Below are 26,954 nucleotides of genomic sequence, written 5' to 3'. Positions count from 1 at the left end.
GAAGCCCAAGTCCTTAACCCAGATCTAATGCACGTTTAGAATAAGACACACTGAGCCTTCAATCAGCAGTTCCCAACTCAGAAGGACGTAAGCTACCTGTCCTGCCACAACAGTGCAGACCACAAACCTTCTTAATGTAAAACAACTGGTTTGAAGCCCAAGTGCTTAAACCAAGGGCCTTAGAATAACAGTTACAATTTAATCAGGCTACTAACCAGCAGTAATAAAGGCAGCAGAATAAATTTAATTGAGTACTTTTAAAAGAGGCAAAAGCAAAATAAGGTAAAGTAGGAAGAGAAACAAATACAGTAAGGCAGATAAAGTGCAAATTTTTTTTTTTTTGAGATGGAGGAAACAGAGCAGATTAAGATACTGTAGGGGAATGCCCTTCCCAAGTGCACCGCAGAGGAGATGGGACTGGTAAGAGTATCCAAAATCAAAATATGATCTCACTGTACTCAGTTGAGTGAGCAAATGAGATGGGTCCAGGAGGAGTGTGCAAAAAGAGATTTACAGCAGGGGCGGGCAATTCCAAAGCCACCAAGATTAACACCACAACAGGAAACAGGGAGGGGGGGTGGGGAACTAACTGCAGAGAGACAGAGACACAATATTTACTGAATCCAAGACGCAATATTTACTGACTCAAATCTTAAAATAAGTGCAGAAAATATACTTTAATCAGCTTGTGTCCAGTTGATATATGCAGACAAGTCTCAGTAGCCAGCAGCTCGATTTAAAAGGATTACTAGAAATGTAACCAACACAGATTTTAATGCTAGCAGAAACCCCTAAACTAACTAACACTAACAAAGGAATTTCAAAGCAGTCTAACAACTTTCAGTGAGCTCAGATAACTACAGACACAATATTTAGTGAATCAGACACAATATTTACTGACTCCAATCTTAAATAAGTGCAGAGAAAATATACTTTAATCAGCTTGTGTCCAGTTGATATATGCAGACAAGTCTCAGTAGCCAGCAACTCTATTTAAAAATGTGTGTGTGTGTATATATATATATATATATATATATATGTATATGTATATATATATATATATATATATATATATATATATACGTATATATATATATATATATATATATATATATATATATATATATATATATATATATATATATATTTAATTGCTTTCCATTAGGGGGGCACCTGACATCTGGAGCAAGAAGAACTGAATAACGGTGTCGGCTGCATGCTTTTTACCTCTGCACCTGACGTCACAGAATATTAGATGGCAACCGACGCAGGAACCAAGACTTTGATAATCAGGCCGACTGAGGGCTACTGCAAGCAGATAACCCAAATGTAATGACTGCAACAGTGAATACACTGGAACATCTACATTTATGTAAGTGCACACAGCTGTACTTACAATATTTGGTAAATTACTTTCTGTAGCCTTTCTTACTCCTCCATCAGTGTTGATTTACTCTCCATTTCAGCATGTTTGTCCCTGGATCTTCCTCTTTCAAGGCTTTCTATTGTCAAAAGGTTTTTGAAAAGGGCAAGAAGCCTCCAAAAAAAGAGGCCCTTTCTTGGGGTCTTAAATTTGTATTAGAGAAGCTAACAATTGCTCCATTTGAACCTGCAGATATGACTGACTTGGTTCTTAACATGGAAAACAGTTTAGTGATTGCTCTGATCTCTGCAAGAATACAAGTTGCAAGCTGTTATGACGACTCAGCTCTTACCTGATTTTCTAGTGACCTAGTCTGTTTTTTATGCCTGAAGGTGGTACCAGAGTTTAAACCAAACTATCCATTCCCTCATTTTCTTTATTGATCTTAAAAATGAGGGAGAGAGGATACTCCATACCTTGGACATCCAGTAACACAAGTCTGGAAATCTTGACAGGACTAAATCTTTCAGATCACAGGATCTTTTCTTTTCTTGTGAAGGTAAGAACAGGCTTTGTTAATGCAGCAATTTTCAAGTGGTTGTCTTAGGCTTTTGCCTCCTGTTATACTTAGCACAACAAAATATTTTCAGGCAGGATCAAGACCCACTCTACCAACACTTTGGCTTCATCAGCGGGTTTTTGGAAAGAGTTGGATTCTAGAAGTGTTCTGGAAGTTGCAACCTTATTGACTTGTACATGCCTTTACAAAGCACTAAAAGCTTGATTCCTTCTCTACGTCTAGATCAAGCTTTGCGAGGGCCATTTTTCAGAGGCTACCAGGCTTGTCCCCTTCCATCTCCCAAATATAAGCTAGGGTAACCTACCATATAGTTAAGGCTACTGAAGTAGTGGTTAGTATGTTGAACAAAGTGCAGTTGCCTAAGTAAAGTTACCGTAACAGTAGATGCTCTGCTGCTCACTCCCTCCATCTCCTTTGATGCTCAGGTGCTCACTGCCTCAGTAGCCACTCCCTCCATCTCCTTTGCTCACTGCCTCAGTAGCCACTCCCTCCATCTCCTTTGCTCACTGCCTCAGTAGCCACTCCCTCCATCTCCTTTGCTCACTGCCTCAGTAGCCACTCCCTCCATCTCCTTTGCTCACTGCCTCAGTAGCCACTCCCTCCATCTCCTTTGCTCACTGCCTCAGTAGCCACTCCCTCCATCTCCTTTGCTCACTGCCTCAGTAGCCACTCCCTCCATCTCCTTTGCTCACTGCCTCAGTAGCCACTCCCTCCATCTCCTTTGATGCTCAGGTGCTCACTGCCTCAGTAGCCACTACCTCCATCTCCTTTGATGCTCAGGTGCTCACTGCCTCAGTAGCCACTGCCTCCATCTCCTTTAGTTTTGGTGTGTTTATGCCAGGGTGTGCTTTTATTCCTTCAATCATCTTTTCTGGGCTCAGCCTCCCTCTGTCTGTTGGCAGAAAAACTCTGAAGGTCTTGCGGCCCAACATGTCTTTTAGTCACCTCTGATCAAGCTGCCTGATAGTTTGGGAATGTGGAAGGTTCCCTGAAGCTTTGGAAGTTAGCTGGCTCTTGTATCCTTGACAGGATATAACCCATTTAGCTAAGGCTACTGCAGCAATGATCATTCAGGCATCTACTGTTACTGTAAGTTTCTTTAAACAACTGTACTTTTTTCATTCAGTAGGGTCAGTGTAATAGTAAATTATCATGTGCAAAGATTCCTAAGTATTTTTAGTGTGGGGGTGGATATTTTTGATAATAAGGTTCAGAAACTGGCCTTTGCAATAAGTAAGGTGCACATTTTGTCTCCTCTCCCTAGAAGACCTCTCAGAAGAAAGTTTTCAGTCATCCTTTTGAATTTTGATGTTTTTTTCTCAGTCCTGTTTCCCAGTGGGAACATTTTCACTGGCCTCACATTCCCTTTCTCTGCCATGGATCTGATTAGGAGACCCACCACTTGGCAGTTACTTCTTCAGAGTTTTCTCTGGCTTTCCTTTTTATGTTGGATTCTCCTCTTCATGACCACAGATTTGTGCCATGTTTGTTTGAGAACAAGTCTTTGGTGCCGTCAAACTAGAGGTATCGCTTGCTTCCTGAGAAGTGACCTTAGGTTACACTTTAGATTATTTTTATATGTAATAAAGCATGGTAACATAAGTATGAAATTTCTCAAGCAAAGCAGTAATTAATGCTGTATCGCATGCCAAACATCAACTGTTTCCATTTTGTGTCGTGGGAACCTTGTATGTAGAAGCTGTAAATCCTTGCAGTCTGACTTTGTTTATATTTTGTTTTGCAGGTCTGAATCAGAGTCGAAGAAGAAGAAGCACAGGTAAGTTAACCATGACTACTGATGTTATCTGTCTTTTACCCAAACCAACAGGGCAGTGAATGTGTCCCAGTATGTTACATTTTTCTCAGCTCTTCTCTAGTGTAGAACTTTTTTCAGAGCAGGCAGCTTGTGTTGCAGTGTATGGAATTCGTTCCAGTGTATTTTTCCTTACAGAGGACACAGTGGCCATTACTTGGTAATTAAATTAAGCTGAGCCGAAAGTGGGAACTGCTGGGCCCACGTAGTGTCCCTTGTATTAACACCATTCCATTGCTTTGTGGTTGTGATAGTCAGCCATAATGCAGATGCTGAACCAAACACTGCAGTGGCTGCTTCAGAACGTTTCCCACCCTGTTTGAGAAGATGGTTTTACAGCAGGCTGCTGGCCATATTCCTTAGTAATTAGCCTGCAAGACTGTTCCTTACCCTGTACTGCGATGTTCTTCGTGTTTCACTGTTGCAGTCATTACATTAGGGGAATCCTGCTGACAGGTTGCCCTCAGCCAGCCTGAATCCAAAGTCTTGGGTCCTGCATCAGCTGCTGTCGCCCCTTCCCTGTCGTCAGGGGTATAAAAGAAGCAGCCGACGCCATTTTCTTCAGTCTCTCTTGCTGTGCGGTGCCTGAAGCAGTAGCAGTTCGCAAGTGCCGGTCGGCCGACTCCTGAAATTTTTGTGTTTGAGTTTCAGAACCGAAGTATTCAATAAAGCTAAGTACCCCATTGGGGAAACTTTTTTTTTTCTTGCTTCAGACCGATGTCAGAAAAAGTTAATAATTGTATTACTTGTGGAAAGCAAATACCTCATAAGGATTTTCATTCTTACTGTATTCCTTGCGTAGGCCCTGATAACGTTACTGGTTGTCAGTTTTGTGCTAGATTTAACCAACGCACTATTAAGCGTCAGAAGAGTTTTGCTTTAAAGTATTTTGGTAGCCGGTTTAATTATCCTGAAATGTCGTTTGATAGCCATCCGACTACCGGAGTTTACAAAAAATGCAAGGAACGGGATAGAGAAAAACAACCGAGGCCCAAAACAGACGATGAAGCTTCTCCTAAGCCAGTCGCCGGTTCTCATTGAGGCGCTTTCGCAGCCCCTGACAACTGCTACTTTAGATTCCAAAACTGAAGAAAAACAAACTGTCAAAAAACAAACCAAAAGGTTCCGAACCAGCAGGTGTAAAACTCCAAAGGTTTATTAGGAAATGTAAAAATAAAGCACTTTTCGTCTCCCTTAGTAGGAAGACTTCTTCAGACAAAGGAAAAAATCATCAAACACAATTTAAAACCCAAAAAAAGGGGTGTGTGTTACAAAATTACAAACAGCTGCCTTAATTGAACCCACTGACATACCTTCACATTTAAAGTTTTATTACGTTAAAAGCATAAATAAATGTCCACTTAGTGTAGACAGGGTGTCAAACATAAAACAGTTTTCAAAAAAGAAACATGAACTTGATAAAAGTAACCAAAAATGTCTTAGTGAAGATTCATGACCCTAATCAAGTGTAAATACTGTTTGTTTCCCTTAAAATACATTTTAGCAAACAACTTTTCATAGGGTAAAACAAAACGTATACAGAATCTTGTGATTAAAAAGAAAATAAAATGAAGTAATGCTTGCAACTAAGTATATACAAATATAATATCCATTCCTTAACAGAAAAGGTAGTAAGGAATACACATCTCTAATGCATAATGAAGAATCAATGAATAAATAAACAGTGCAACTCAACTAGGAGTCTGCAATAACTGGAATTTCAAAGGCGTTTCTAATAAAAGAAATGTTATTTCTAATGTTAAATAACCGAATATGTTTATTTCTGTGTTAAAAATCTAACACAGAAATTGCTTGTCATTTCAACGCCAACAGAATGCAATGACAGTATATGAAAAATAATTTTTTTTTTAAATGTTCCTAGAGCAATGGGTAAAGCACCAAGCTGCGATGAGAACACTTTCTAAGCTTTTAGTATGCACAGTTGTAGCAGCCAAAACAAGTCAAAATGCAGCTGTTTCAGAAAAAATATGGCAAGGCATTGCGTTAAAGACACGTCTAAATCAAAACAAACAAACCGCCGGATTCACAAGATAGTACTTCATTCAAGAACCATGCAGGTACTAAGCATGCGAAAAAGGCGGATAGCCAAACAAATGAAAAATCAGTTCACAATTGTGCCCATGAATACGGCACATTGTTCTGCAAATGAGTTTGTACTGTGTGCGAAAAAGGTAGTAAATAAAGTAGCAGAAGACAAAAGAAAGAAAGAAACGCAACACCTAAGTAAATCCACAGCTGTTGGTGTTCAATGACATTGACAATAGGTAAACATAGCACTTCAAAATACCGTGGGTCTAAACATTAAGATCTCATTGTTGCTTGCATAAAAGGTGTATGTGTCTAGAAGTAAGCAAAAATCAAGTCAGACCACAATGCAGAACCTGACAAAAATAAAACATACAAATCCTGAACGAAACTATGCAAAATGAAAATACAAATAAAAATAATAAAATAAGGTATGGGTCAAAGTACAGCAAAGCGCTGCAGAGGTCAGAAAACTAATGTTTCTCAAGTTAAACATTTGTGAATTAAGGTTTAAAAACCAGACTTGAGGTTTAAGTAATGATGAAAGAAGTCTTATCTTAGCAGGTTTCTTAACTTTAAAACACGAGTCAAAGAAGTAACTTCGTTCAACCCTAGTGATGTGTAAGAGTTCATTTTAAGTTGCCAAATGAGTTCCTTTTTTTCTAATAATTGTTGGAGTCGTCCTCTTTCATCTGTACGTACCTGGTCTATAACTTTAAAAAGGAAAGCGTGAGAAGGGTTGTTATTACAATGTCTTGCAAGGGCGTTAGTCTTGCTCTTCTTCCTAATGTGGTACGTGTGTTCATAAATTATCTCTCTAAGTTTTCTGTCAGTCTTCCCTATATAAAAGGCAGGGCATGACTGGCACACAGCTAAATACACCACTGATTTTGAGTTACAATTGTAACGACCCTTTGCTTTAAACAGATGTTGCTTCACTATACATGTGGACCCTGTAGATATAAATTTACAATAGTTGCATGTCTCACATTTGTATGTGCCTTCAGTTCTAGTATGCTTTATTGAAGGTCTTTCCATAATGTTTTTGAGGTTTCTGCCCTTCCTAAAAATGATAACAGGTTAAATAGGGGACAAACCTGAAGGCACATACAAATGTGAGACATGCAACTATTGTAAATTTATATCTACAGGGTCCACATGTATAGTGAAGCAACGTCTGTTTAAAGCAAAGGGTCGTTACAATTGTAACTCAAAATCAGTGGTGTATTTAGCTGTGCGCCAGTCATGCCCTGCCTTTTATATAGGGAAGACTGACAGAAAACTTAGAGAATTTACGAACACACGTACCACATTAGGAAGAAGAGCAAGACTAACGCCCTTGCAAGACATTGTAATAACAACCCTTCTCACGCTTTCCTTTTTAAAGTTATAGACCAGGTACTTACAGATGAAAGAGGAGGACCCCAACAATTAGAAAAAAAGGAACTCATTTGGCAACTTAAAATGAACTCTTACACATCACTAGGGTTGAACGAAGTTACTTCTTTGACTTGTGTTTTAAAGTTAAGAAACCTGCTAAGATAAGACGACTTTCATCATTACTTAAACCTCAAGTCTGGTTTTTAAACCTTAATTCACAAATGTTTAACTTGAGAAACATTAGTTTTCTGACCTCTGCAGCGCTTCACTGTACTTTGACCCATACCTTATTTTATTTTATTGTTTTTATTTGTATTTTCATTTTGCATAGTTTCGTTCAGGATTTTATGTTTTATTTTTGTCGGGTTCTGCATTGTGGTCTGACTTGATTTTTGCTTACTTCTAGACACATACACCTTTTTGCGTAAGCAACAATGAGATCTTAATGTTTAGACCCACGGTATTTTGAAGTGCTATGTTTACCTATTGTTAATGTTATTGAACACCAACAGCTGTGGATTTACTTAGGTGTTGCGTTTCTTTCTTTCTTTTGTCTTCTGCTACTTTATTTATTACCTTTTTCGCACACAGTACAAACTCAATTGCGGAACAATGTGCCGTATTCATGGGCACGATTGTGAACTGATTTTTCATTTGTTTGGCTATCCGCCTTTTTCGCATGCTTAGTACCTGCATGGTTCTTGAATGAAGTACCAGCTTGTGAATCCGGCGGTTTGTTTGTTTTGATTTAGACGTGTCTTCCACGCAATGCCTTGCCATATTTTTTCTGAAACAGCTGCATTTTGACTTGTTTTGGCTGCTACAACTGTGCATACTAAAAGCTTAGAAAGTGTTATCGTAGCTTGGTGCTTTACCCATTGCTCAAGGAACATTTAAAAAAAAAAAAATTATTTTTCATATACTGTCGTTGCATTCTGTTGGCGTTGAAATGACAAGCAATTTCTGTGTTAGATTTTTAACACAGAAATAAACATATTCGGTTATTTAACATTAGAAATAACATTTCTTTTATTAGAAACGCCTTTGAAATTCCGGTTATTGCAGACTCCTAGTTGAGTTGCACTGTTTATTTATTCATTGATTCTTCATTATGCATTAGAGATGTGTATTCCTTACTACCTTTTCTGTTAAGGAATGGATATTATATTTGTATATACTTAGTTGCAAGCATTACTTCATTTTATTTTCTTTTTAATCACAAGATTCTGTATGAGTTTTGTTTTACCCTATGAAAAGTTGTTTGCTAAAATGTATTTTAAGGGAAACAAACAGTATTTACACTTGATTAGGTTCATGAATCTTCACTAAGACATTCTTGGTTACTTTTATCAAGTTCATGTTACTTTTTTGAAAACTGTTTTATGTTTGACACCCTGTCTACACTAAGTGGACATTTATTTATGCTTTTAATGTAATACAACTTTAAATGTGAAGGTATGTCAGTGGGTTCAATTAAGGCAGCTGTTTGTAATTTTGTAACACACACCCCTTTTTTTGGGTTTTAAATTGTGTTTGATGATTTTTTCCTTTGTCTGAGGAAGTCTTCCTACTAAGGGAGACGAAAAGCGCTTTACTTTTACATTTCCTAATAAACCTTTGGAGTTTTACACCTGCTGGTTCGGAACCTTTTGGTTTGTTTTTTAACTGCTACTTTAGAGTCGCAGGCCGCTACCGACTCCCACGTGGAGTCGGCCATTCCGCTGGATACTTAGGGTATTGGAGCCTCGGACGCTAATCCCTCAGATGGGTCCGGAGCCACTGAGCAGGTACCGGCTTCTGAGGGTGTATTCAGACCTCAACATCTTTACATTAAAAAGACTTCAGCTTCAAAGACTAAGGCATCTTCTAAAGCAAAGAAACAAACTCAAGAGCCACGTGTACAGGCCCCTATGTCTAAGAAACAGATGATCAAAATGGCCAAAGACCTGATTACCTTGATCAGGGGTTCCCATCCCCCTCCTGATGAGAGGCCTAGACAAGACACTGACTGTGACTCTTCAGATCAGGTTTCTATTTCTTCTGATTCCCCTTCTGATCAGGAATATTCTTTACCCCCTATGAGGATTCTGATGCTGAAGAGTCTATACCTTCAGCATCCCCTCCTGTGGATTATTCCTTTGGGGAAACCTTGCATACCATGAGGGAGCATTTCCACTGGGAACGCCAAGATTTTTCAGAATCTAAAAAGAGGCTCAGGGATTTCCTTTTACTACCACAGCACAGGCCTCCAGCCATTCCCCCTGTGTTAGACATTGTAGATGTCTTTTCAGAGTCTAGTTTGACCCCTGACTCCTTGCCTCCAGCACCTGTTAAGCCTGACAGATATTACAGGGTTCCTGACTCGCACAAATTTCTTTTTAAAAACCCTGCTGCTGACCCAGAAACTATTTCACAGGGTCCAAAGGGTGTTAAGGCATCGACAGCAAAAAACCCAACCCCCTCTGACAGAGATTCAAGGGCTCTGGACAGATGGGGAAAAAAAGGTTTACACATCTGCAACTTTGGCTATAAGGGCCTTAAACTGTCAATTTCATATGCTCAAGTATCAGCAACATGTCATGGGATTGCTTAAACAGAAAATGTTAACTTCTGAATGTGCTGAAAACAAAGAAATGCAGGATTTATTGCATGCAGCTGAACAAGTTGGAAAGCATGCTTTGCAATGTGGTTTTGATTCTTTGGAGGCCTCCTGCAGGGCTGCAGTTATGGGTTCTGTAATTAGGAGGCATGCTTGGTTAAAGGTACAAAATCTGCCTGTTCATGTTAAAGTTAAATTACTAGATGCACCTTTACAGCATGATACTTTGTTTGGTGTTAAGGCAGAAGAGGTGTTAAGGAAAATGGAAGACAAAGCTAAATATATGCAAACTTAAATATTTTTTTACAAGTACAACCACCTAGATTTAGTAGACACTGGCCTATCAAAAATTGGTCCTTTTCTGTGTCAGACAGACCTCAAAGGGGCAGGTCCAGATGCCCTAGGGTAGATCCCAGGCGCTAGGTTTCTTGTAGGTCAAAACAATGGGGTGCTTCTACCTCCAAAGGTGGAGAAGATAAAGCACAAGCATACAGAAAACGGTCCCAATGACTTTCCCGTGCCCACACCAAGTACTTATCTTCTGGCAGCACCCTTAGGGGGGAAAATTAGCACTTTTTGCTTGAAATTGGCACATTATAACCCAGGACAAGTGGGTTCTAAATAGTGTCACAAGGCTACAAATTCCATTTCCATACTCTGCCAAAGGCAAACGGCTGGCCAGATCTGCCAAAAAATCAGTGGGCCGAGGCACAAAAACAAGATGTTCTTCATCTCACATTGCTGCAGTCCTTACTTAGGGGTAGTCCGCTGTCCTCGGTCGGCCCGAATACCAAAGTATTAGGCTGACGTCGGTCATGGGCGCCTAGATCTGACATCAGAGCGTCAGGGTATAAAGGCGCATGACCGACGTCATATCCCCAGTCTTTTTTGCCGCATGGTCCGATGCAGAAGCAGCGTTGCAAGTGCCGTTCGGTGTTCTGAAATTTTTCGTTTTCGGAGTTTCAGACCGATACCAAGTTGGGCTAAGTACCCCGTTGGGGAATATTTTGTTTTTCTTGCCTCAGTTACTTACCGGATGTCAGAAAAAGTGAATAATTGTATTTCTTGTGGGAAACAGATACCGCATAGGGATTACCACTCGCTTTGTATTCCTTGTTTGGGACCGGAGCACGATGTAGTCGGGTGTCGGTTTTGTGCTAGGTTTAATAAGCGCACTATAAAACGGAGGTTAGATTGCGCTAGGTTAGTCTTTGGCAAGAGGTGTAATTATAATATGCCGTCGGATGTTCCGACGCCTGCTTCTACTAAGAAGCGCAAGGACAAATCTTTAAGGCCTAGGCAGGATGATTCGTCCGTTTCGGACGCCGGACCTTTAGAAGCTACAGCTGAACAGGTGGATCCGGCTGAAGTTTCTGTTGAGTCCCAGGGGGAAACTTTGATTTTACAGGATGTGGCCTCTCAGGAGGCAGGACAGGCTGAAGGGGCCTCTCGGGTTACTATTCTCCCTTCTATGCCTAAGGTGGTTAGGCCTTCTGTTACTGTTTCTAAGGCTCCTTCTAAGGGCAGGTCTGTCTTGCCTTCCTCTGGTGTCAGTTCTGGTTCTTCAGGGTCTGTGCCTAAAAAGCACATGCTTAAAATGGCAGAGGATTTGATTACTTTAATTAGAGGTTCTATGCCCCCTCCTGATAAAAGGCCCAGGATGGAGCCAGAGTTGGAAAGTTTGGAGCAGGCCTCAGATGATTCAGAGTCTTCTGCTGAAGACATTCAAGATTTCCCTCCTTATTCTGATTCTGATGCAGAGGATTCCACTCCTTCTGCTTCTCCTCCAGAGGATTTTTCATTTTCAGAAACTCTGCATTCCATGAGGGAGCATTTTAAGTGGGAGGGACAGGATTACTCTGATTCACGGAAGAGACTTAGGGAGTTCTTGTTTTTACCACAGCATAGACCCTTAGCTATACCTCCGGTTTTGGATGTTGTTTCAGATGTTTTCTCGGAAGCTTCCCTTAATCCAGATTCTGTGCCTCCTGCCCCAGTTAAACCGGACAGGTATTACAGGGTGCCTGAGGCTCATAAATATCTGTATAAGAGTCCTAGGGCGGACCCAGAAACTATTAGTCAGGGGCCTAAGGGTGTTAGAGCCTCTGTTGTTAAGAATCCGGTTCCTCTGGATAAGGAAGCTAGAGCTTTGGATCGATGGGGTAAGAAGGTGTATACCTCTTCTACTTTAGCAATGAGAACTTTGAACTGCCAGTTTCATATGTTGAAGTATCAGAATTTCCTCCTTTCTCAGCTAAGATCTAAAGTGGATGCTTTGGCAGAGGGCATAGAGTGTAAAGAATTGCAGGATTTAGTGCATGTTTCTGAACAGGTGGGTAAGCACTCTTTGCAATGTGGTTTTGATGCTTTACAGGCTTCTTCTAGGGTGGCTGCCACTGGTTCAGTTATTCGTAGGCACGCCTGGCTTAAGGATCAGAATTTGTCTGAGCATGTTAAGTCTAGAATTCTGGATGCCTTTACAGTCTGAAGTTTTGTTTGGTCCTCCTGTGGAGTCAGTCTTAAAGAAAATGGAAGACAAGGCTAAGTCTATGCAGACTGTTAAAGATTTTTTGCAGGTACAACCTCCAAAGTTTAGTAGAAATTGGCCTACTAAGGGGTGGACGTACCCTTCTTCTGATTCTCAGTCTAGGGGTAGATCTAGGCGTGGTAGGGGCAGAGCTCAGAGTACTTTCAGGCCGAGACAATGGAGTTCGCCTGTTCAATCTGCTGGTGAGGGCAGGGGCCAGTCCTTTCGTAAACAGGCCCAATGACCTGCATTTTCAGCTGCCAGATTCTTCTTGTCTGGCAGCTCCTTTGGGAGGAAAGTTGGCTCTTTTCAAGCGAAATTGGCATTTAGTCACCCAGGACAACTGGGTATTGGACATTATAAACCGAGGTTACAAGTTCTATTTCCATACCATGCCTCCTTTCAAAGGCATGCCAGACGTCCCTCCTCGGCAAAGGATAGAGGCTCGCAGACAAATTTCTTTACTTCTTCAAATAGGAGCTATACAGCCAGTTCCTCTGTCAGAAGTGGGCCTAGGATTTTATTCTCGCCTGTTTCTAGTTCCAAAGAAAGGGAACACGTGGAGACCAATTTTGGATTTATCTATCCTCAACACTTACCTGGACATTCTAAAGTTCAAGATGCTGACTTTACAACAACTTTTACCTCTGTTGGGAAAAGATCACTGGATGGTTACTCTGGATCTCAAAGAGGCTTACCTTCATGTTCCTATCAGGCCCAGTTGCAGGAGGTACCTGCGTTTTCGGGTTGGAAATTTACATTATCAGTTCTCTGCATTGCCCTTTGGCTTATCTACTGCGCCCAGAGTGTTCACAAAGGTTCTGGCTCCAGTGATAGCATTTTTCAGACTAAGAAGAATACAGATTTATCCTTATTTGGACGATTGCCTGATTATTGCACAAGAAAAGGACGAACTTCTTCATCATCTACGGTATGTGATGGCAGTGTTAAGATGCCTAGGGTATTCTGTGAACGAAACAAAGTCCAGTCTAGTACCCTCTCAGGACATGTGCTTTCTGGGTGTGAGACTGAATACAGCTTCCCAGATGGCCTTTTTGACCCCGGACAAACAAAGAAGCCTTTCTCTTTATTTCCATCAAATGTCTCTACGGTCCAGGCTGACTGCAAGGACAGTCCTTCAAGCCTTGGGGTTCATGGCATCTTGTATTCTGGTGCTTCCCAATGCCAAATTGCATATGAGGAAGCTTCAATGGTATCTCAAAAATGTATGGACACAGCACTGCCAAGATCTAGACACTGTCAATTCAGATAATACCTTGCATTCGGAAGGAGTTTTTGTGGTGGGCTCAGGAATGTCACCTAAACAAGGGACTCTCTGTGACCCGGCCAGAGGAGAGTCAGATTCTAACGACAGATGCCTCGGACAAGGCTTGGGGAGCACACCTCAATGGAAAATGGGTGCAAAACACGTGGCCTGTCAAACTCCAACATTTGCATATCAACTTGAAGGAAATGTTAGCAGTCCAGTTTGCATTGATGGTTTTCAAAGATTTACTTCACCCAGGGCAGGTGTTGATTCAAACAGACAACACTACTGTCATGTGGTACATCAACAAGCAGGGGGGAACCCATTCTTACCCTCTTTGCAGGCAAGCGATGATTCTGTGGGAAACTGCTGTCAATCTACACCTCAATCTTCAGGCAAGGTTTCTACCAGGAGCACAGAACTCCTTAGCAGATGTATTGAGCAGACAAATAGTGGATCCTCACGAGTGGAAATTGGATCCTCATGTATTTCAACAGTTGACAGTGTTATGGGGAACTCCAGACATAGATCTGTTCGCTTCTCCACTAAATTACCAGTTGCCAAAGTTTTGCACAAAAATGTTTCATCACACAGCTTGGAAGGTGGACGCTCTATCATTCAGTTGGAACAATCTGCATGTATATGCCTTTCCACCTCTGCCTCTTCTTCCCAAGGTACTCTTGAAGGCCAGACAAGACAAGCCAACCATGATTTTGATAGCACCGGATTGGCCTCGACAACACTGGTACCCACTACTGAGGAGTTTAGTACGAGAACCTCCATGGCCTCTGCCTTTGATTCCGCACCTTTTGTCACAAGAGGACAGTCACTTCCTCAATGTCAAGATTCAGTCTCTACATCTAACAGCCTGGCATATTCTGTTTTAGACTCTGGAGGGTCTCAGCTTCCACAACAAGTTTTGAATGTTATTTTGGAGGCCAGGAGGCCTAGTACCAGGAAAGTTTATGCTGATAAATGGAGGAGATTTTTTATTTGGAGCAAAGGAAAGGACTTTGATGTCTCCAAACCTGATTTAAGTGTTGCTCTTCAATATCTTACTGAGTTATTGGACAAGGGTTTGTCTTTCTCCTCAACGGTCCATGCTGCAGCCATTTCTGCTCACTATGATTGTGACCCTCCTTTATTCTCTCATCCTTGGTTTAAGCAATTTCTTAGAGGGGCAAAGAGAATATAAGACCCCCACGTAGAGCTCCTACTCCTGCTTGGGATCTCAATTTTGTGTTCGAAAAACTTACTCTACAACCTTTTGAGCCTGCAGCTACTGCCGAGTTAAAGTATTTGTCATGGAAAACTGCTTTTTTGTTGGCCATTACCTCTGCAAGAAGGGTTTCTGAATTACAGGCCCTCATGGCAGTGGAGCCTTTCCTGATTTTTCATAAGGATAGGGTATCTTTGCGTACTAATCCTTCCTTTATGCCTAAGGTGGTTTCTAGTGTGGCCTTTAATCAAACTATTCATTTGCCTACTTTTTATGCAAACCCCCAAAATAAAGGGGAGAAAATTTTGCATACTTTGGATATTCACAGGCAGTTGCGTTATTATTTGAGCAGAACCAAGGAGTTCAGACAGTCTCAGCAATTGTTTGTTTCTATTGCTTTGGGTTCACAGGGTAAACCTGTTTCAAAACGAACTATTTCTAAATGGATTGGGTTTTGTATTTCTTTCTGTTATTCCCATCATGGTAAGGAGATTCCTGCTGGAATCAGGCCTCATTCCACTAGGGCTACTGCTACTTCTACGGCCTTTCTAAGGGGGGTAGCTACAAAAGACATTTTGGAGGCAGCTACTTGGAGTTCAGTGCATACCTTTTCTAAACATTACCACCTTCCTCTTTACTTTAAGTCGAGGGCTGGATTTGCCACTGCAATTTTACAGGGCATTTTAGCGGCCCCTAATGCTTTATGATTTTTACCATCCTCCCTTTCCCGTTGCTTTGGGATTCTACCCATAAGTAAGGACTGCAGCAATGTGAGATGAAGAACATAGTACAGTTTTGTACCTACCATAAATGTAGATGTTCGAAGATCCACATTGCTGCAGTCCAATTTACCCTCCCTCCTTCCCCACTGTAGTTAGACTTGGTGCTATGCTTTGGGTGATGGTTGTTGTTGGGCATGTTTTTGGGAGGTATTCTGTTTTTGGCTGTGGCCTTTCTGGTTTGGCCTTCTGACATCTGGGGCAAGAAAAGACTGAGGATATGACGTCGGTCATGCGCCTTTATACCCTGACGCTCTGATGTCAGATCTAGGCGCCCATGACCGACGTCAGCCTAATACTTTGGTATTCGGGCCGACCGAGGACAGCGGACTACCCCTAAGTAAGGACTGCAGCAATGTGGATCTTCGAACATCTACATTTATGGTAGGTACAAAACTGTACTTTTCATCCCTCATGGACATGAGGGCCATTCAGCAAGTACCAGAGCAAGAGCAAGGACAAGGATTTTACTCATGACTGTTGGTACCCAGAAAGGGCAAGGCCTGGAGGCCAATACTGGACCAATCTCTTCTGAACGCATTCCTGGATATACCAAAATTTAAAATGCTGACTTTGCAGCATCTTCTGCCCATGCTGGGCAAGAATGCTTGGCTTGTGACTTTAGACCTAAAAGAGGCATACCTGCATGTTCCAATCAGACAATCGTGCAGAAGATACCTCATATTCAAGGCTGGTTCAATGCATTACCAATTCTCTGCACTGCCCTTTGGCTTATCTACTGCGCCCAGGGTCTTTACAAAGTGCCTGGCACCAGTAATTGCATTCTGCAGACAAAGAGGAATACAAATATATCCTTACTTGGACGACTGTACACAGTCAACAAAATAAATCAAAACTTGTACCCTCTCAAGAGATAATATTCCTGGGTGCAAGCTTGAATACAACTGCCCAGATGGCTTATCTCACGCCAGACAAAGGCAACTGACTACCTATTTCAAAATGTTGGTAACAAAGGCCCAGTTATCTGGAAGAAAAGTTCTGCAGGCTTTGGGCTTCATGGCATCCTGCATCCTACTAATTCCATATGCAAGACTGCATATGAGGAAACTTCAATGGTGCCTAAAAAGTGTTTGGACTCAACATTGCCACAGCCTGGAAACAATGATTACTCTCATTCCCTGTCATCAACAGGAGTTTCGATGGTGGGCAAAGGCTTGTCACCAAAACAAGGGGCAGCCATTCTTATTACCCCCAGCCAGGCAGACGCTAACAACGGATGCATCAGATTACGCCTGGGGTGCCCACATGGCAGGAAGATGCATTCAGGGCACATGGTCCTCAAACCAAATGCATCTACATGTCAATCAAAAAGAGATGCTAGCTGTTCAAAATGCCCTGACAGCCTTCAAGGACCTACTTCATCCGGGACAGCTACTGATAGACAGACAACACCATGGTCATGTGGTATATAAACAAGCAGGGGGGCACACATTTTTACCCCCTTTGCAGACTAGCTATGACATTGTGGGACACCGCTGTGACTTACCAAGTACATCTGCAGGCACAATTCCTGCCAGGAAAGGAAAATACTCTGGCAGACTAAGTAGAAACCCCATAGATCCCCACGAGTGGCAGCTAGATCCACAAATCTTCAGCATGATAACAAGGAAATGGGGATGCCCGGACATAGATCTATTTGCTTCCCCTCACAACTACCAACTAAAAAGGTTCTGCACAAGGACTTATCACAGACAGGCATGGAAAGTGGACGCCCTGTCTTTCAGCTGGAAAAACCTATCACTATATGCCTTTCCTTCACTGCCTCTCCTCCCCAAGGTACTCCTAAAGGTCAGACAGGAGAAGCCAAAGATGATACTGATTGCCCCAGACTGGCCCCGCCAGTACTGGTATCCAATACTAAGGAACTTGTCTCTATGCCCAGCTTGGACCTTACCTCAAATACCTAGTCTACTCTCCCAGCAAAACAGTCAGATCCTGCACAGCCAACTCAGGACATTAAACCTGGCAGCATGATGGATAATGTAGTCATACAAAAAACCCCTCTCAGTAAAGCTGTGATGGATGCCATTCTGGAAGCCAGAAGGCCTAGTACTAGAAAGTCTTATGCTGGAAAGTGGAAGAGATTTTGTGCTTGGAACCAGGCACAAGGAACTGATAAAGCTGTACCAAATATTCCTCAGATTCTGCAATACTTAACTGAGATGCTGGATAAAGGCCTATCTTTTTCATCAATTAAAATTCATGCCTCTGCCATTTCGGCTCATTACAATACAGAGCCACCAATTTTTCTCATCCTTTATTAAAGCAGTACCTCAGAGGAGCCAAAAATTTAAGGCCTCCAAGGAGATCACCAGTACCTGCATGGGGGACCTCAACTATGTCTTGGAAAAGCTCACCCTGCCTCCTTTTGAGCCGGCCGCTAATGTTGATATGAAGTTTTTATCTTGGAAAACAGCTCTGCTCCTAGCAATTACTTCTGCAAGGCGAGTTTCAGAGCTACAGGCGCTCATGGCTGTGGAACCTTTTATCATTTTTTATCCAGACAGGGTCTCTCTCAGGACAAACCTAACATTTCTGCCTAAAGTGGTGTCCGGTGTGGCTCTTGACCAAACTATTCATCTGCCAACTTTTTATCCAAATCCACAGAACAAGGGGGAGAGAATTCTGCATTCTTTGGACGTACACAGACAGCTTAGATTCTACTTGGACAGAACCAAAGCTTTCAGGAAGACAGAGCAATTACTAGTGGCATATGCTGCAGGATCACAAGGAAAGACTGTTTCTAAGTGGATAGGCCACTGCATTCATTTCTGCTATTTACACCATGGCAAGCCAGTGCCTAAGGGCATTAGGGCACATTCCACCGGAGCTGCAGCCACTTCAGCAGCCTTTCTCAGGGGAGTACCAACCAGAGACATTTTAGAGGCGGCTACTTGGAGTTCAGTGCACACCTTTACAATGCATTATCATCTGCCACTCTACTCTAAATCCAGGGCAGGCTTTGCCACTGCAGTTCTGCAGGGCCTCGTAGCTGCTCCAAATGCTGTTCAGCTCCAGCCTCCCAACCATAGCTTTGGGACTCCACCCAAATGTAATGACTGCAACAGTGAAACACGAAGAACATAGTACAGTTGTGTACACTTACCGTAAATGTAGATGTTCAAGTGTATACACTGTTGCAGTCCAGGTTACCCACCCGCCATCCCCTTTTTTTTCTATGGACCTTATCTTTCCTTCTCTGATTTATACAACCTATGTGGTGTATTAGCTTATAGATGAAGGTAAAATTTATATTGGTGCATTTATTGATATGTATATATAAAATTTGGCTACCCTTTTAGGGGGCACCTGACATCTGGGGCAAGAAAAACTGAAGAAAATGGTGTTGGCTGCTTCTTTTATACCCCTGACTACCTGACATCAGGGAAGGGGCGACAGCAGCCGACGCAGGACCCAAGACTTTGGAATTCAGGCCGGCTGAGGTCAACCTGCCAGCAGGATTACCCTAATTTAATGACTGCAACATGAATACACTCGAACATGTACATTTATGGTAAGTGTACACAACTGTACTATTTGTGCAGATGATGTTCATCGTGTTTCACTGTTGCAGTCATTACACTTGGGTTATCCTGCTGGCAGGCTACCCGCAGTCGGCCTGAATTCCAAAGTCCTGGTCCGGCGTCTGATGCTGTCACCTCTTCCGTGATGTCAGTGCGACAGGGGTATAAAAGATGCAGCCGATGCCATTTTCTTCCGTCTTTCTTGCTGCGCGGTGCCCGAAGCAAAAGCAGTTCACAAGTGCTGGTCAGCCGACTCCTGAGATTTTCAGTATCGAATTTCAGATCCGAAGTCTTCATTAAAGCTAAGTATCCCACTGGGGATTTTCTTGCTCCAGACCAATGTCAGAAAACGTTAACAATTGTATTTCTTGTGGGAAGCAAATACCTCCTAAGGATTTTCATTCTTACTGTATTCCTTGCCTAGGCTCTGATCACAACGTTGCTTGCTGTCGGCTAGATTTAACCAACGCACTATTAAGCGTCGGTACAATTTTGCCTTTCATTACTTTAGCTGAAGATTCAATTATATAATGCCGTCGGAACAGCCGAAGACCAGAGTTTATAAAAAGTGCATGGAAAAAGAAAGACAGGCATCAGAGGTCCAAAACAGACGAGGCTTCCGCTAAGCCAGTCACCGGTTCGCTGGTTCTCAGTGAGGTGCTTTCGCAGCCCCTGGCACCCCACTACCTCAGAGCCACAGGCTGCTGCCGATTCCCATGTGGAGCCAGCTAGGCCTCTGGATACTTAAGCTATTGGACACTCAAACTATTCCCTCAGATGGGTCTGGAGCTGCTGAGCAGGCATTGGCTTCTGAGGGTGTTTTCAGACCTACACAGTTGTATGTAAAGCCTATTTCAGCTTCCAAAGCTAAGACTAAAGCAACTCTAAAGACAAAGAAACAAGTACAATATTCTCCTGGACAGACTTCCATGCCTAAAAAACAGATGCTCAAAATGTCCGAATACCTAATTACCTTGATCAGGGGTTCCCATCCCCCTCGTGATGAGGCCTAGGCAAGAGACAGAATATGACTCTTCAGATCGGGTTTCCATTTCCTCTGACTCCTCTTCTGAACAGGAATACTGTCTTCCTCCCTATGAGGATTCTGATGCTGAAGAATGTATCCCTTCAGCCTCTCCTCCTGAGGATTATTCTTTTGGGGAAACCCTGCATACCATGAGGGAGCACTTCCACTGGGAGAGCCAAGACTACTCAGAATCAAAGAAAAGGCTAAGAGATTTTCTTTTACTACCTCAGCACAGGCCTCTTGCTATTCCCCCTGTGTTAGACATTGTAGATGATGTATTTTCTGAGTCCGGCCTTTCTCCTGACTCTCTACCCCCTGACCCCCTGTTAAGCCAGACAGATACTACAGGGTTCCAGATTCACATACATTTCTTTATAAAAACCCTGCTGCTGACCCAGAAACTATTTATCAGGGTCCCAAAGGGGTCAAGGCTTCTACTGCAAAAAACCCAATCCACTCTGATAGGGATTCAAGGGCACTAGACAGATGGGGGAAAAAGGTTTACACTTTGGCAACTTTGGCTGTGAGGGGTTTAAGTTGTCAATTTTATATGCTTAAATATCAGCAATACTTAATGTCACTGCTAAAACACAAAATGTTGGCAAATTCTGATTGTGCAGAAAATGAAGAAATGCAGGATTTATTGCATGCAACTGAACAAGTGGGAAAGCATACATTGCAATGTGGTTTTGATTCTCTGGAGGCCTCTTGCAAGGCCTCAGTTATGGGTTCTGTCATTAGGATGCATGCTTGGTTAAAGGAACAGAATCTGCCTGATTATGTTAAAGCAAAATTATTAGATGCTCCATTACAGCATGATACTTTATTTTGTGTTAAAGCAGAGGAGGTGTTGAAGAAAATGGAGGACAAAGCGAAATCTATGCAAACAGTAAAGGATTTTTTGCAGGTACAGCCACCCAGATTTAGCAGGAACTGGCCTACAAAGAATTGATCCTTTCCAGTGTCAGACAGGCCACAAAGATGCAGACGACGCCACAGAGGCAGATCCCAGCCCCAGGGCTCATACAGGCCTAAACAGTGGGGCGCTTCTACCTCCAAAGGCAGGCAAGACAAATCACAGCCATACAGGAAACAGTCCCAATGACTTTCCTCTACCTGCACCAAGCACTTATCTTTTGGCAGCCCCCTTAGGGGGAAAACTAGCACTTTTTTCTCAATTGGCACATGATCACCCAGGACAAATGGGTCTTGAATATAGTGTCCCAGGGCTACAGATTCTACTTTCACACCCTGCCAAGGGCAAAAGGTATGCCAGACCTGCCACACAATCAATGGGCAGAGGCACAAAAACAAGTTTCATCCCTCATGGACATGAGGGCCATTCAGCAAGTACCACAGCAAGAGCAGGGACAAGGATTTTACTCAAGACTTTTCTTGGTAGCCGTAAAGGACAAAGACTGGAGAGCAATACTGGACCTGTCTATTCTAAATACATTTCTGGATGTTCCAAAATTCAAAATGTTGACTCTGCAGCAGCTTCTGCCCATGCTGAGCAAGAAGGCTTGGCTGGTAACTTTGGACTTAAAGGAGGCATACCTGCATGTCCCAATCAGACAATCGTGCAGAAGATACCTCAGATTCATAGCTGGCTCAATGCACTACCAATTCTCTGCACTGCCCTTTGGCTTATCTACTGCGCCCAGGGTCTTCACAAAATGCCTGGCACCAATAATTGCATTTTGCAGACAGAGGAATTCAAATATATCCTTACTTGGACGATTGCCTTATTCAAGCAGAGAACAAGGATATTCTACTAAACATCTGGCGTTTGTAAAAAGATTATTAATTTGCCTAGGGTACACAGTAAACGAAAATAAGTCAGAACTAGTACCCTCTCGAGAGAGAATATTCCTGGGTGCAAGCTTAAATAAACTGCCCAGATGGCTTATCTCACGCCAGACAAACAAAGGCAACTAACTTCTTACTTCAAAATGTTGGCGACAAAGACCCAGTTATCTGCAATAAAAATTCTGCAGTCTTTGGGCTTCATGGCATCCTGCATTCTGCTAATTCCATATGCTAGACTGCATATAAGGAAACTACAATGGTATCTAAAAAGTGTTTGGACTCAACATTGTCACAGCCTGGAAACATTAATTGCCCTCATTGCTTGCCTGCAACAGGAGTTTCGATGGTGCGCACAGGCCTGTCACCACAACAAGGGACAGCCGTTCACCCTACCCACAGCCAGGTAGTCAATAACAGATGCGTTAGATTATGCTTGACGGGCCCACATGGCAGGAAAATGTATTCAGGGCACATGGCCCACAAGCCAAATGCATCTTCATATCAATCAAAAAGAGATGCTAGCTGTTCAGAATGCCCTGACAGCTTTCAAGGATCTACTTCATCCAGGTCAACTACTGATAAGGACGGACAATACTACAGTCATGTGGTACATAAACAAGCAGGGAGGCACACATTCCTACACCCTCTGCAGACAAGCCATGACTTTGTGGGACACAGCATTGATTTATCAAGTACACCTGCAAGCACAATTCCTGCCAGGAAAGAAAAATACTCTGGCAGACAAATTAAGCAGAAACCTCACGGATCCCCACGAGTGGTAACTGGATCCACAAGTCTTCAGCATGATAACAAAGAAATGGGTATGTCCAGACATAGATCTGTTTGCCTCCCCTCACAACTGCCAACTACAGAGATTCTGCACAAGGACTTATCACAAGCAAGCATGGAAAGTGGATGCTCCATCATTCAGCTGGAAAACCCTAACAGTATATGCCTTTCCTCCTGTGCCTCTCCTCCCCAAGGTACTCCTAAAGGTCAGACGAGAATCAAAAATTATTCTGATTGCCCCAGACTGGCCCCGCCAGCACGGGTACCCAATCCTAAAGAGCTTGTCTCAAGGCCCAGCCTGGACATTGCCTCTAATTCCTCACTTACTGACCCAACGAAACAATCAGGTCCTGCACAGCCAACTCAGGACCCTAAATCTGGCAGCATGGCGGATAATGTAGCCATTCAGAACACACCTCTCTCTAAAGCAGTGATGGATGTTATTTTGGAGGCCAGAAGGCCCAGTACCAGAAAATCTTATGCAGAATAATGGAAGAGATTCTGTGCTTGGAATCAGGCACAAGGAATTGACATGTTTGCACCAAATATTCCTCAGATTTTACAATACCTAACTGAGATGCTGGACAAGGGCCTATCCTTTTCATCAGGTAAAATCCATGCCTCTGCCATTTGAGCTTATTACAATATGGAACCACCTATTCTTTCTCATCCATTGCTAAGGCAGTACCTCAGGGGGGCCAAAAAAACATAAGACCTCCAAGGAGAGCACCAATACCTGCATGGGACCTCAATTATGTCTTGGAAAAACTCATACTGCCGCCTTTTGACCCAGCCAATACAGCTGACATAAAGTTCTTATCTTGGAAAACAGCTCTGCTCCTAGCAATAACCTCTGCAAGACGAGTCTCAGAGTTACAGGCACTCATGGCTGTGGAACATTTTATCATTTTCCATCCAGACATGGTTTCTCTGAGGACGAACCCCACATTTATGCCTAAGGTAGTGTCCAGTGTGGACCTTAACCAAACCATTCTTTTGCCTTCTTTTTATCCAAACCCACAGAATAAGGGTGAGACTCCTGCATTATTTGGACATGCACAGACAGCTACGCTTCTGCTTGGACAGAACTAAAGCTTTCAGAAAGACTGAACAACTTTTAGTGGCATATGCTGCAGGATCACAAGGAAAGGCTGTCTCAGTGCAGACTATTTCAAAATGGATAGGCCACTGCATTAGTTTCTGCTATTCACAACATGGCAAATCAGTGCCTAAGGGCATTAGGCCACATTCAACCAGAGCAGCAGCCACTTCAGCAGCCTTCCTCAGAGGAGTACCAACCAAAGACATTTTAGAGGCTGCAACTTGGAGTTCAGTGCACACTTCTACCAAGCACTACCACTTATCTCTCTACTCTAAATCCACAGCAGGCTTTGTCACTGCAGTTTTGCAGGGCCTCATTGCCTCTCCTAATTCTGTTTGGACCCAGCCACCCAACCTCAGCTTTGGGATTCAACCCAAGTGTAATGACTGCAACAGTGAAACACGATGAACATAGTACAGTTGTGTACCTACCATAAATGTAGATGTTAGAGTGTATTCACTGTTGCAGTCCAGGTTACCCACTCACCATCCCCCTTTTCTTTGCTAGGACTTATCTGTACGTCTCTATCCTGTGCAACCTATGTGGTGTATTTGCTTGTAGATGAAGGTAATCTTACTTTAGTGCATGCATACTTGTTGGCATAATTTTTAGCCTACCATTTTGGGGGCACCTGAGATCTGGTGCAAGAAAAACTGAAGAAAATGGCATCGGCTGCATCTTTTATGCCCCTGGCACACTGACGTTAGGGAAGAGGTGACAGCAACCGACGCTGGACCAGGACTTTGGATTTCAGGCCGGCTGCAGGTAGCCTGCCAGCAGGATAACCCAAGTATAATGACTGCAACAAATACACTCTAGCATCTACATTTATGGTAAGTGCACAACTGTACTTTCCTCGTGTTTCACTGTTGCAGTCATCACATTTGGGTTATCTGCTTGCAGTAGCCCTCAGTCGGCCTGATTATCAAAGTCTTGGGTCCTGCGCCGGTTGTTGCCTCATCTTCCATGACGTCAGGTAGTCAGGGGTATAAAGTATGCAGCTGACGCCATTACATCAGTCTTTCTTGCCGTGTGGTGCCAGAAGCAGTTCACAAGTGCCGGTCAGCCGACTCTTGAAATTTTCGTTTTCAGAACCGAAGTCTTCAACTAACGCTAAGTACCCCATTGGGAAAACTTTTTCTTGCTATAAACCGATGTCAGTAAAAGTCAATAATTGTATTTCTTGTGGAAAGCAAATACCTCATAAAGATTTTCATTCGTACTGTATTCCTTGCCTATGCCCTAACCACGATGTACCTTGCTGTCGGTTTTGTGCCTTATTTAAACAAAGAATTATTCGTCATCAGTATAGTCATGCTTCTAAATATTTTGGTACTCTGTTCAATTACCAGATATGGCTTTGGTAAGCTACCAGACTACCAACATTCTGAAAAAAAAGCAAAAATAGACAGGTCGCCTAGGTCCAAAGCTGCCGGCGATGCTTCTCCTAAGCTAGTCATGAGTTTGCCGGTACTCAGTGAGGTGCTTTCACAGCCCCTGATACCCGCTACTTCAGATTCGCAGGCCTCTACTGAGAACCATTCAGAGTCCGGTATGCCGCGAGATGCTTCAACTGTGGAACTTGCGGATGTGTCTACCATGAATGGGTCCGGAGCCGCTGTGCAGACACCGGCTTCTGAGGGTGTATTCAGGCCTACTGACTTGCATATTAAACCAATGCCATCTTCAAGGCCTAAAACCTGAACCATTCCTAGAAAACGGACGCCCAGATCGCATGGTCAGGCTTCTATGCCTAAAAAACAAATGATAAGAATGGCTGAAGACCTTATTATTTTAATCAGAGGAAGCCAAACTTCCCCCTCTAAGAGACCTAGGACTGAATTTGCTTATGATTCTTCTGATCAGGATTCTGAATTTCTGATGTTCTTCGTGTTTCACTGTTGCAGTCATTACATTTGGATTATCTGCTTGCAGGTAGCCCTCAGTCGGCCTGGTTAACAAAGTCTTGGGTGCTGCGTCGGTTGCTGTCTCCTCTTCCATGACGTCAGGTCATCAGGGGTATAAAACATGCAGCCGACGCCATTACATCAGTCTTTCTTGCAGTGTGGTGCCCAAAGCAAAAGCAGTTAGCAAGTGCTGGTCGGCAGACTCTTGAAATTTTCATTTTCGTGTTTCAGAAATAGTCTTTAACTAAAGCTAAGTACCCCATTGGGGAAACTTTTTTTGTTGCTCCTTACTGATGTCATTAAAAGTTAATTTCTTTACTTGTGGAAAGCAAATACCTCAAAGATTTTCATTCGTACTGTATTCCTTCCCTAGACCCTGACCACGACGTACCTTGCTGTCGGTTGTGTGCTTTATTTAATCAGCGCACTATCCGTCATCTGTATATTTTCGCCTCTAAATATTTCAGTTCTAGGTTTAATTATCCAGAAATGTCGGTTAGCCATCTGACTACTGGGATTCCGAACCCCCCCCCCCACAAAGATAGAGACAGGCCGCCGAGGCACCTGTACTCGGTGAGGTGCTTTCGCAGCCCCTGATACCCGCTACTTCTGATTTGCAGGCCTCTGCTGAGACCCATTCGGAGTCCGATGTTCATCGTGCATACAGCTGCAGTCATTACAGATGGGTTATCCTGCCGTCAGGCGGGTCCTCGGTTGGCCAAATTCCTAAGTCTAGGTCCGGCGTCATTTGTCGTCGCTTCTTCCCTGATGTCAGTGCGGCAGGGGTATAAGAGGCAGCCGACGCCATTTTCTTCAGTCTTTCTTGCCGCGCAGAAGCAGTTAGCAAGTGCCGGTCAGCCAGCTCCTGAGATTTACGAAAGTATTTCAGCAGACGTCTTCTTTAAAGCCAAGTACCCCGTTGGGGAAACTTTTCTTGCCTCAGACCGATGTCAGACAAAGTTAATAATTGCATTTCTTGTGGGAAGAAAATACCGCATAAAGATTTCCACTCTTTCTGTATACCTTGTTTAGGGCCAGACCACGACGTCTCGGCCTGCCGTTTTTGTGCTAGGTTCAACAAGCGCACTATTAAGCGCCGGGCGGAGTTCGCCCTTGATTATTTTGGCAAAAAATTTTATTATATCATGTCGTCTGATACTCTGACACCAGTTTTAAGAAAAAGACGCAAAGACAAATACCGA

At 43.0% G+C, this 26,954-nt stretch overlaps 1 protein-coding gene across 6 annotated transcripts in view; it reads left to right on the top strand.

Moving 5' to 3' along the window:
* LOC122814063 (serine/arginine repetitive matrix protein 2-like) overlaps positions 1 to 26,954 on the top strand; it is a 1,651,944-nt gene that overhangs the window by 564,269 nt on the left and 1,060,721 nt on the right. For all 6 annotated transcript variants that reach the window (XM_044086671.1, XM_044086672.1, XM_044086668.1 and 3 more), the window contains exon 7: positions 3,688 to 3,720. In XM_044086671.1, coding sequence (XP_043942606.1) covers positions 3,688 to 3,720 — 33 coding nt within the window. The remainder of the gene's footprint in view (positions 1 to 3,687; positions 3,721 to 26,954) is intronic.

This window comes from Protopterus annectens, chromosome 10.part0, assembly GCF_019279795.1.
Source record: "Protopterus annectens isolate FY-2018-M chromosome 10.part0, PAN1.0, whole genome shotgun sequence".
Taxonomy (NCBI): domain Eukaryota; kingdom Metazoa; phylum Chordata; order Ceratodontiformes; family Protopteridae; genus Protopterus; species Protopterus annectens.
The sequence above is the reverse complement of the archived record's forward strand: the minus strand, read 5'-3'. Positions and strand labels throughout refer to the sequence as shown.